Genomic DNA, 12006 nt, shown 5'->3' with positions numbered 1-12006 from the left:
AAAATAGCAAGAAATTTACTTTTCACAGTAATCAAACGATTTAAGGTTAAATCTGCAAATCACGTTCAGGAACAGAAAATAAAACCCGATAAAGTGTTCCCTGCTCCATATACACTCGACTTTATTTCATTGTAATTCTCAATTCTCACCCACTTGCCTGTAACACAGCACAAGCAAAAAAGGGGATGCAGGTACCATGAACCGCTAAAAGCCTTCAAAGACAGTAGCAACAGTCTCTTTCTTATCTCAAAACCCATAAATCTTGAGCTGATCCCTACTGTGAGTCAGGCCTCTTTTATGTGCAATACTACGACTTACGACGCTGGACCAGAAGTCCTCAAAAACCCGAGTGTGTTGATATAGTGTTGTTACTCTCCATTTCGATTGAGATTTATAGATTCCCGTTAAGAGCAAAATCCATTGGAATTGGCTGATTTATAAAAGCCTGAAAGGTCATAACAATCGTAACATTGTGTTGACAAGGCCATCTAATAGATCATGAAGAGAACAATAAATTGATGTTAAACACTGAAAGTAATAGAGGGCAGCTTTACATACCATATGTTAAGTGAAGATATCAAGTACCCGACGATGATTTTTGGATCCACATTTGCTTCTGTAACACAGCGAAAACGAGTCTTTTAAACACGGACATAATAGTATATATCATAATAAGGTTTTGGTTCGGCTTGCCTCATGTGAATTGGGACCACCACCACCTCCACCTCCTCTCCGGGATGATTTACCCTCACCAGTCATCGCAAAACCCTCTTCTTTTCTGTTGCGAGCTCCAACACGGCGACCAGAATGTCTTGTAGAACCTGAATAAAGTCGGAAGTTTTGGCAGAATTAACATCACTCTTTTCATTCATTTAATGAAAAAGGCACATTATGCATTCTCCAACTTCAACTGGACTAACCGTTCTCAAGAGAGTGTCCACCAGAGGAGTTCACCACTTCTCCAGATCTTTGCAACAACATCCTCTCTTTAATTTCTCCATTGTTTGCTGTAAGTTGATATACAATATGGGTTAATATGTCATGGAGCACAACCAAAAAAAGTAAACTGAACAGAACCTGTTGAAGATGACAGTTGATCCTCGCTGATACTAGACCCATCAGAGCGACGAAGAGGAGTCCACACAACACGATCAGGCCTCTCCTTGTTTCTTGGACGCCTCTCTTGCTTCTCACTGTTGGTACCAGAAATCTGATTGTCTTTACCTGCATATTTACCATCTGTCTTTTAAATTATCAGCCTAAATTGGGAAGTTAATAGTTAGACTAAAGTTCTAAACTCTAATCCTTTATAACCTGCTCGAGTGTTTGCTGGCCGAGGAGGACGCTTGGAGTTTTCTGCTTCCAAGGGTTCCACTCTTGACTCCGGCTGGACAAAAGATGAGGACTGACTAGGTCGCGGCTCATTTCTCAGAAGTATTCCCTTGATCAACCTCCCACCAACAACAATCTTCTGATCCTGTCTTGAAGTCAAGGAGCTTCCAGAAAGATTAGTTTCCATCTGCTGTTCTGGTTGTGTTGTAGAGTTCTGAAAAGCCGTTACATTGACAAATGAGAAGCTGCTGTCTACAACTATCAAAACACATGATAAAAAAAGAAGACAACTTTCTGAAAGAGAAAAAGCTTACAAGAGGGTTGTCTCGGTCTTTTTTCAGGAGCAAGATCTTTTTCTTCCCAGAATCCATAGTCAACGCAATCCCTGGGAGAGAGCTATCCATGGCAGAGGCTGCAGTTGTGCAGATAAAAAGAAATAATTAGAAAGACAGTGGGACTTGTACGAGTAGGGAAAATCTGTGACATAGCCATTCGGAATAACAATATTTTTGATTGATTACCAGTTTCAGTTACTGGTACACTTGGAATGTAATCTTGCTTGGAGCTGCCGGCGTCTGATGTAGCCTTCCGGGACACGCTTTTTGAATTGTCTTTTTCCACATACTTTTTCTTTTCAGAGTTTCGTTTTGAAGCTGGCTTGTTTGAAGAGACTGCCCTGGTTCTTCTGCCACCTCTTCGAACATCTAAACCCTGTTGCTTCAACAGAAACCAGAGATCACCAACCTAGATACTCCAATTTGAAACAGAATACGTCTCAGGAAAGCTATGATTACCTGGGATCCAATCACAGTAGCACGTTTTTGACGTATGAATTCCATAAGAGGGGTAACAATTGGAGCCGGTTTTGAAGCACCTAAAGAAGAGATTTCTGTTAGTAAGTTCCATTTCTTGATTACAGAGTAACCAACTAACTTGGTCATAGAAAGACAAACCAGACAGCTCAGCTTCTCTTCTTTCCAACTGGATTTCAGCACTAGGGAGATTCTCAACAGGCAGAGCAATAAGCTTAAGAAACTCAAGATAATCAGGGTCTTTGGTAATAGAGCCGTCACGAGGATCTTTCTTGTCACATGGTTTGGGCACACGCTGTGAAGGAGCATATTCAACTATGGCCTTGAACTGAGCACCTAAACAAAAGAAGCACTTAAACACATATGCAGTAAGAGAAGAGAGATTAAAGGTCGGTCAAATACCCTTTTCATTAACAAACACATGGCCGCTGAAAAAAGCAGCAAAGTCGTAAACATCTTCAGGGGCCTTGAAACCAAAGTAGGCCCGTGAATACTTCTGAGCTTTATAGCTGAGGAATCACAGACAAAGATTATGTACCCAGAATCAAACATGTTTCTAGAATACTCAAATAGGAGCATACCTGGACTTTCCAGGACGAAAGGAAACCCAATTGTAACGATCACCGAAACGAGGGTCGATCTGGGATAAGAGATCGGACTCAGAAAGAGAAGGAGGCAAGTGCCGAACAACCACCTTCCTCTTCGCTGACGGCTCCTTCATCAATTTCCTTCTCAAATCAAACACATCAGACGCAGTTAAGCAATCCAATCGCAACCAACTTTTTTTGCCCTAATTTGTTTCCTCTTTCTCTCTCTAAAACACAGCTGATAATTAATTAATTAAATAAATAAATAAACAAAAAATATTTCACGGAAGAGAAACCGAACCGCATAGGTGAAATTGGGTGGGGGAGTTATGTGGACTTTCGAGTCTATATGGGCCAATATTTGAGCCTTCTATGTTTCGTAAATGATATTCAAGACAGTCATTAACTAGTTTTTTTGGCTATCAAAAATAGAATCCAAAAATATTAAAACCCTATCAAAAAATTTTTTTTGGGGAAATTGGTTTTTAGACCAAAAAACACCTTCTTTGTTGTTATGGTATTTCTTTTTTTGTGCCATTTTTTTTTTTTGAATGAATGCTAAATTTTATTCATAAAAAAAACCTTTTTACATCAAGTGAGACTTTATATGAAAAGAAGACTACTCTTATTTCTTTACACTTTCTTTACTAGATAACTAAAACTTCTATCCCAACTCTGTATTTACATCCTAGTACCAAACCAGTATTGCAAACTCACTTCAAGACCTCCAATTGCCTTCGACTGTACCAAGCTGAGTTTGTTTCTGATAGCTTTGTCGATGTGTTTTGCCAAGACAGTAGCAGGCATAGGCTGTTCACCATGGCGTCGTCTGTTTCTCTCTCTCCACAGCATGTAGACAGTAGCTTGGAGAGTGTACCTGAAACAAAATTGTTTCTTCTTTTCCATGGGCAATGTGGCTAGTAGACTCACCAGCTCCTCCCACTTGCCTGAGTAGGAGTTGCGCAAAATCCCTTTCATGAGTGGTTCCCAAATCTGCGTAGAAAACGAGCACTCAAAGAAGAGATGATTGCGAGTCTCTGAAGCCCTTTTGCATAGAACACAAGTGGTGTCTACCCCTTGACTCCATACAGCAACCTGGTCCATTGTAGCTAATCTGTCTCTGATGGCCAGCCAGGCCATAAACGCAAACTTCGGCGTGGCTTGAGAGAACCATATACTGCCACCCCAGTCACACTGAGTAGCACTTACTCTTGTCATCTTCCATGTTTCTTGAGTTGAAAATCTCGGTTTGTAGCCGGAGTTCCATCTCCACATGTCAATATCATTTGCACCAACTCCCTCCATTTCTTGTTTTGCTGCAATATGACTCAACTCCATATCTATCTGTTTTAGAATCTCTCTTCTATGCCTTGTCCTCCTCCGCTGCAAAGCTTTCGCTACTGTGGCTTCTCTCCTGATACCCATTGCAATAACTCCTCGTTCCCCTAGCATCTCCGACATAACACCCAAGCTGGACCATTTATCGTACCAGAAAGAAGTGTGGCGACCATTGCCAACAGCTTTCATGTGAAATGTCCTTGCCACTTCTCTCAGCTTTAACAATTTTTTCCATATCCAAGAACCCGCTTGTGTCTTAACACTGACTTCCCAGAAACTCTTCTTACGCAGAAGATTTAATCTGATCCATTTACTCCAAAGGGAATCCCCTGCAACCAATCTCCATATTAGCTTCAACCCCTGAACCTTATTTACTTCCTTCAACGCTCTGATGCCTAATCCTCCTTCTTTTACCGGCTTACAAATATCATGCCACGCCACCTTTGCACCTGTAGACTTAAGGTCCGGACCTGACCAAAGAAACACTGAGCAGAGCTGTTCTATCTCCTTGGTACATTGGCTTGGCAATCTAAATGCAGCAGCCCAAAAGTTTATAATACTCATCAAGACAGACTTTATTAGCTGTAATCTACCGGCATAAGAGAGAAACCGGTTGGTCCAGGAACATATGCGAGTTCGGATCCTTTCTAGCAGCGGTAAGAAGTCTTGTCTTCTCATAGCTTGAGTCATCAGAGGTAAACCCAAGTAGCGCACTGGGAGATCTCCTACCTCAAGAGGGAAATTCCTAAGAATCCTCCCCTGTTCCACTTCAGTTATGCCAGCCATATAGATAGTTGACTTTTCTAAACTTATAGAGAGGCCCGACCAAACTTCAAACTCGTCAAACACTGCTAGAGCACCTTCAATAGACTCCTTTGAACCCTCCACAAACACCATCAAGTCGTCAGCAAAACAAAGATGGGTGAGATCTAGGGATTGACACCGGGGATGCAGTCTAAATCTCTTCTCCCGTGCAGCTTGATCAATTTTATATGACAGTACGTTCATACAAATCACAAAGAGGTACGGTGAAAGAGAGCACCCCTGCCTCAGCCCTCTTGTACTCTCAAAATAGCCAGCTAGTTCTCCATTGACTTGTACCGAGTAAGAGGGTGTGGTGATACATAACCTGATCCAGTGTATGAATCTCTCCGGAAATCCCATAGCAAGTAGGCAATTGAGCAGAAACGACCACTGCACTGAATCAAACGCCTTCGATATATCAATTTTCATTGCACAGCGTGGAGAGATCGAATCTTTGTGATAGTCCTTCACAAGCTCTGAAGCCAGCAACACATTTTCCATTAGGAGTCTCCCCTTCACAAATGCAGATTGATTTTCAGCAATAATCCTTGGCAGAATAAGTTTCAATCTGTTGGCTATGATCTTTGAAACCACTTTATATAAGACATTGCAGCACGCGATGGGCCTGTAGTTTCTCATTTCCTGCGCCACAGTCTTCTTGGGAATGAGGGCAAGAATGGTCGAGTTTATACCTTTCGGGAGAAAGCCTAGCTGAAAGACAGATTGAACTGCAATGGTGAAATCCTGTGTAATAACTGACCAAGAAGCTTTGTAAAATTCACAGGAAAACTCGTCTGGCCCTGGAGATTTATTTGGTGGCATGGAGAACAGCACTTCTCTGATCTCTTCTGCTGTAACATTCGCTTGCAGCTGTCTGCAATCACCTGTGGTGCATTCAAAATCCAACAACTCCCTCAACTCATCCACTGAAGCACCTTTAAAGCTTTCTGGTGTCAGATTGAGAACCTCTGAGAAGAAGCTCTCTGCCTCTGCCTTGATCTCCAAGTGTGAGGTAGCAGTGCTTCTGTCGCGACATCTGATCTCTCTCATTGTGTTTTGCGCTTGTCTGGTTCTGATCGAGTTGTGGGAGGTCTTATTATTTTGATCTCCCACATCCAACCAGTGAAGCTTTGATCTCTGCTTCAGAAAATCTTCCTCCAGCTCTGCAACATGTAGCCACTTATCGTAGGCTGCAGCTTCCTCCTGCATTGCAATCGGGGTTGGATTAGCTACCGTGTTCCTCTGCTTTTCGCAGAGAATGCTGTGAGCCTCTTTTGCTCTAACAGTCAAATTTCCCAGCTTTTTCCAAGCTCTCGTAACAACGGCTTTAGATTCTTTAGTTTTTTTGAGAAGCGGAACATTGCAGAGGTAGAGATGAACAATTTCTCAGTAGACTCCCAGTACTCCTTTACCATGGGCAAAAAGTTTGGGAGCTTACCTACTGCATTTATGTATTTGAAAGGCCGTATGATCTTCTCCCGAGCTGGCAATAGCTGTATTTTGCACCATAGATGATCAGAGCAGCCACCCGGTGCAAACATGGAGTATGCGTTGTTGAACCTATGCAATGCCACATCGTTCATTAACACCCTGTCCAGCTTCTTACAGACTAGCCCCTCCTCCCTCTTGTTGCACCAAGTGTACAGCGGACCCTGGTATCCCATATCAGAGAGATGACAATGCAGTACTGTGTGCTGAAAGTCTCGCATCCCCGGTGGCAACCTCACCAAACTATCCACTCCTGAGTGTTCTCCACCCTCAAGAATCTCATTAAAATCTCCCATAATTATCCAAGCTTTGTGTTGAAAAAGAGGAGAATCATGATGATGACAAATATCCTCCCACAGCCCCTTCCTTTCATCTGCCTGATTGCTTGCATAAACAAACGTACACATAAACTCTTCTTCGTCTTGTAGCACCACCGAAACTGTAATCAACTGGTCAGACTTGTAGACCGAAGTCATGCGCACCGTGTCTCTCCAAAGTAACCAGATTCTACCCCCTCCACAGTGCTCGTAATTAGTCATAGATGACAAATCCTTAAACACTGTACTCAAGATCCTTTCTGCTTTCTTTTCTTTCACTCTTGTTTCCAATATACACCCAAACATCAACTCTTTATTACTCAACCATTCTTTTACCACGGACTGCTTTAGAGTTTTGTTGAATCCGCGGATGTTCCAGAAGAAACTCGACATATTAACGATGACGGGAAGAGGACCTCGTGCTCATAGCCATCGGATTGACATCCTGTGACCTAGCCTTCTTTGCCCTCTGCTCCTTCGTTATGCCCTTTGTCTCCTTCTCCTTCATCTCATCATCCTGCTGTCCAATTTTGTTGGAAACAATTTGAACTTCCACAGACCCTCTCTTGCCTTCTTCTTCATTAATGACATTTGTGTCCTGAGTTTCAGCGCCAGTTTGAAAATCCCTCTCCATGAATTCACCCTCCTCTTCTTCCTCATCTACGCTAAGGACCGCAAACTTCGAGGCCGAGATATGAAGATCCTCTGTCTGTTTTGTGTGCGAAGAACTCCCTGGCGATCTTCCCACTTTCGTTGGTGAAACTAAAGACCAATTTGTCTCAACAACTTCCTTTTCCCCCGCGTCCCTTCTCACGTCCTCATTTTTGTGTTTTATTACCCTTTCTGTTTACAAAATTTATCAAAATAAATAATTTTTGCAAACCACCAAGTGAAGAGATACATATATCAATGTAGTGGTATTTTTTTGAGTTCTAATACTCGATAAATAAAAATTTCAGAACATGTTCTATGGATTGCAGATTTTATGTTCTATGGAAAATGGTGTAGTGGAAATTGAAATCCACGTTCTGTTAGTCAATCTACTTTGTTAGCTAAATGTTTTTGGAAAACACATTTTATGTTTAATCTATCACTCTAAATTCTAAAAAATCAATCTACAAACGACTCAAAGTCTAATATTAGTAAAATAGATTTAAAATCGCTTGTCTTCTTTCTACACCTAGTAGAGTTTCTATTCTATAGATAATTCTGAACAAATTTATGAAAATATGAGAAGTGCACTTATGAAAATATTTGCATATATTTTCTATTTCGATATATGAAAACATCATTTTCTTAACAAAAAATCTCGAGTAAGATAATATGAATAGTAAAGAGGCTTTAATCACAGAAGGAGATACTCGGTCATTTACTTGAGAAGTTTTTTTACAGTTATTTCAGAAGTTGAAGAGACAACAATTGCAAAAACTAAAAAACATATACATATACACAAGTAAAAGAAAAAAAAAGACTGATTTGGAGTTGATGAAAATGAGAAAGATAAATAATCCAAATTTGTTTCTGAACAAAAGTGTTTTAGTTGTTGGGATAAAATTTCTAGAAGAAATACGTGAACTTTATGATGAGTTTTAGATGACAAAGAAGCTTTCCAGTTCAGTAGTGGCTTTGACAAGTAAAACATAGAAAAGAATACCAGCATTCTCTATTAGGTTATTGCAATTGATGAAATTTTTTTGCTTGAAATTATTGTTAATCTGTAGAATAAAAGTAGCACATCATTAAATCGTGCAACATTGAAGTACACATATGCGATTGTGAACCCTTACTTCAAAAATATTAACATGTATACAAATAAATTTGTTATAAATTATTTGTGTGAAAGTTTCCAACGGTAACATGATTATAACTAGCTTATAAATTGTTAAATGTTAGATTTATTTTATACATAATAAAAGTTATATTATAAGTGATCTTTTATGTTCTTAAGCCTAATATATTACTATAAAATTATTTTAGGTTTTCAAATAGAAAATTATTGATTTTATGCATTGAAGCTGATATAGTGTCATGCAATGCGTATAGTAGACTTCACAAAGCTGAGTGAAAAACAAATTGCACACATAAAATATAAGTTGGCTGTTGATATATTCTCAAAATTATAGTGACTACGAATGTGAGAATGAATAAAATTTATCACTTTCTTGTAGTAATGTGTGAGCAACTATCTGTTTTACACATATTTTGGTGAATTATTTTTGTAGAACTCCTAATACTATATGAGTTTATGGATTTATGACTGTGCTTTTATGAGTTTATGGCCCTGCTTTAATTTTTAAACTTATAGCTATATGAGTTTATGACTTGGGTTTATGAATTTACTAGGGTCGGTCCATGCTACACGCCGGATATACTTTATATTTGATGTATATACCTTTAATAATTTTATATTTCATTGTGTGTGTTATAATTTAGCATTTGCAAGAGAAATGTATAAAAAAAATTATTGTTTATAAGAGTATTTGCTTTTGTAGGGATTATATATGTTAAGATTTATTATGTTTGATCATGTTGGTTGTCTCTATATTAAGAGGTTGCTGCGTATAGTATAATATATTGGTTAGCAAGGTTTACGTGGTCTTCTTTTTGTATGTTTTTTTCTATATTTTGAATCCATAATTGTTTGATTTAATGTGATTTCCTATATTTTAGGCTTTGAAGAATGGGTTGGAGGTCTTATGATTAACATTTGTATAAATGGCTTGGGCCGTAAATAATTGTATTCAGATCGGTTTATGATTGGCTGAACATGATATTGGAACATGGTTTAAAATAACGAAAATTTTATTATAAAATAATTAGATGTTATTGAAGTTAAGCAAGAATTCCATAGAAATGTAACTTGACCAATGCTATAAGAAAGAGTTTATATATATGAGTGTAGTTGGAATGTGAATTGATTTTGTTTGTTGTGTTCCAGAAAAAAATCTTTCACATAATATTTGTTGTTTTATTTGTTATTGAAAAAGTGAAACTAAGAAGAACATCGTTTATTTTCAGACGGTCATTAGCCGAGTGATCTATAAATTTGTTGTTGTTTATAATCTTAACTTTTTAACGATCCTGACCAAGTTGATTTATTTATAGGATCATAGTGTTCATAGTTAACAAACTGAAAAAGGAATTTCTTATAAAAAGTAATGGAAACATTAAATGCAATGAAACTAGCAAATCGAAGCTAATAAAATTAAAAAAAACATTGAAATGGAAATGCGATGAGAATTAGTGTGTTTAGGAGTGAAAAATGTTGTTATTCAAGGTAAACTATCGTCAAAAAAATATCTATTAGTTTATCGTAGAAACAATCAGTGCATCTATTTTAAGATCACTGAGCATGTAACTTTTTGGAATCATTATGGGGATCATATTGTTTTCTTTAAGACTTCCTCATGATAGGGACATCGCACAATGAACGTTTCATTTATCTTCAGCACTCGTCGGCTCCGGACATCTGGGCTTGCATGTCTTCCTTATGCTCTCATGTGCACAACAAAAGAATGGTTAACCTAGGCTTATATTTTTTGTTAGCCGAGATCTTGAGATGGTTTAGGCACTACAAGAAATATGCGCATTCTTAGCACACGATAAACGCTATGGTAGGGCTTTCATAGCGAAACTTGAAATGCTATGTCATCGGCAGCCATCGTAGGTACCCCCTCTACGATAACATTTTTTTAAATGCTATGAATTGTGCAGATACAATAGCAATACTTGAATGATATTATTAACTTAAACATAACACTATTTTTTTGTTACAAATTGATTACGATTTGTATATTCGTGCTATGATAGATCTTTCTGCAATAAACTAAAATTAATTATAATTCGAAATAAAATAATTTAATATTAAACCGAAAATTGTTTTATAATGAAATTAAAATAAATTTTATTTATATATTAAAATTGGTTTACAAATTAATCCCGGTTTACAAAACTGACCAGAAATTATAACATAACTCAGACCACTAAAATTTTTCTAACCTGGGTTACACTGAACCAAATCTAAACCTAAAAAAAACAAAAATAGACTGCAGCCGCCTCCTCCATAACCTTGCCCCTCTTCCAACAACCATGAGCCTTGCCTCCTCCAGCCGCCACGAGACTTCCGTCCTCAAGCCGCCATGGACCTTGCCTCCTCCAGCTACCATGAACCTTGCCTCCCCAACTATCTTTACCAAAACAAAACAACATCAGATTCATACTACAGAAACATAGAGAAGATACACAGATACAAAGAGATAGAGAGAGAGAGAGAGAGAGAGAGAGAGAGAGAGAGAGAGAGAGAGAGAGAGAGAGAGAGAGAGAGAGAGAGAGAGAGATCAACCGTGGTGGTGGTGGGAGTGCGACCGTGGTGGTGGTGGGAGGGCGACCGTGGTGGTGGTGAGAGGGCGACCCTGGTGGTGGTGAGACGAGGAGGAGACGCGGTGGGAGAGAGATGGGAGAGATGAGAGAGGCGTGGAGAGAGATAGGAGAGATTAGAGAAACAGTAAGCTTGGAGAGGGATGGGAGAGATGAGAATGAAGGAGAAGAACATGAAGACCAGATCTGTGTCGTGGAGTTTGTGAGAGAGAGAGGGAGAGGAGAAAATTAAAATTAAAATTAAAATTAAAAGGAATAAATCTTAACCTTCAGATCTAAGTTAATCTAACGGTTCAAAAGTGTGATCCATGTATTTTAATCTGATTGGCCAGACAATTTTGTTTTTGCTTTTCTATTTTTATTTATATTTTGTCTTTCCATATTTGATAATTTGTTTTGTAAGTGATTTTTATTAGTTATATCTTATTTTAAAATTAATATTTGTAGTTTATAATTTAAGTCTATTTTTTTTTTATTTTTTGAACCTAATAAACTGATATTTATTTTACGAATTGATGTTTAAGTATGAAAATATTAGATTAATATCAACATTATGATTTTGGTCATCATTTTTAAATTTGCATGTTTATAAAAAATCTGATTTATAATTTGTTTATAAATTTTGTATGTTTGATTCAAAATTTGAAAAGTTTTAAATTTATAATTTATGATTAAGAGTAAATTTAGTTTTATGATTTAAGGTGTTGATGTTGGAATAGGAGGTTTACGGTTAAAATTTAGTGTTTTGGATTAAGATTCGAAAATAATAGATTTGAATACTAGACGATTTGTAGTTAAATATTTAATAATTTAGATTTGAAGTTTATATTTAGAGTATTGAATGTTTAGTTTACATTTGAAGTTTAGATTTAAGATATAGAATTTGATTAAAGATTAAAGATATGTGTTTAGGAAATTATAGATTAAGATTAAAAAGATTAAATTTTGATT

General features: G+C 37.7%; 1 protein-coding gene and 1 long non-coding RNA gene across 3 annotated transcripts; both read right to left on the bottom strand.

The window, feature by feature from the left end:
- On the bottom strand, positions 1-2989 carry LOC125574791 (regulator of nonsense transcripts UPF3-like). Of its 2 annotated transcripts, none has more exons than XM_048780328.1 (12): positions 2726-2989; positions 2547-2653; positions 2286-2480; positions 2127-2206; positions 1854-2043; positions 1647-1744; positions 1315-1546; positions 1078-1239; positions 921-1007; positions 694-821; positions 559-616; positions 1-445 (listed from the first exon to the last, which is right to left on the bottom strand). In XM_048780328.1, the coding sequence occupies exons 1-11, from the start codon at positions 2863-2865 to the stop codon at positions 578-580; spliced, it is 1458 nt and encodes a 485-aa protein (XP_048636285.1). In that variant the 5' UTR covers positions 2866-2989; the 3' UTR covers positions 1-445; positions 559-577. The 2 variants fall into 2 exon arrangements, with proteins under 2 accessions (XP_048636285.1, XP_048636286.1); XM_048780329.1 differs by having other exon boundaries at positions 1078-1224.
- A 7576-nt stretch (positions 2990-10565) lies between these two features.
- LOC111216064 lies at positions 10566-12006 on the bottom strand. Its single transcript, XR_007339640.1, has 2 exons — positions 11021-12006; positions 10566-10865 (listed from the first exon to the last, which is right to left on the bottom strand). It is a non-coding gene; the product is annotated as an uncharacterized LOC111216064 (long non-coding RNA).

Source organism: Brassica napus, chromosome A5 (assembly GCF_020379485.1).
Source record: "Brassica napus cultivar Da-Ae chromosome A5, Da-Ae, whole genome shotgun sequence".
Taxonomy (NCBI): Eukaryota; Viridiplantae; Streptophyta; class Magnoliopsida; order Brassicales; family Brassicaceae; genus Brassica; species Brassica napus.
Note: the sequence above shows the minus strand (reverse complement) of the source record. Positions and strands in the feature narration are given on the sequence as shown.

Excerpts from the sequence above, each read along its gene's own strand:
- LOC125574791 (XM_048780328.1), bottom strand. The coding sequence starts at position 2,865 with ATGAAGGAGCCGTCAGCGAAGAGGAAGGTGGTTGTTCGGCACTTGCCT. Across the intron at positions 2,207-2,285 it reads AAGAGAAGCTGAGCTGTCTG|GTGCTTCAAAACCGGCTCCA; the intron begins GTTTGTCTTTCT and ends TCTCTTCTTTAG. Across the intron at positions 2,044-2,126 it reads CTACTGTGATTGGATCCCAG|GGTTTAGATGTTCGAAGAGG; the intron begins GTAATCATAGCT and ends TTGAAGCAACAG.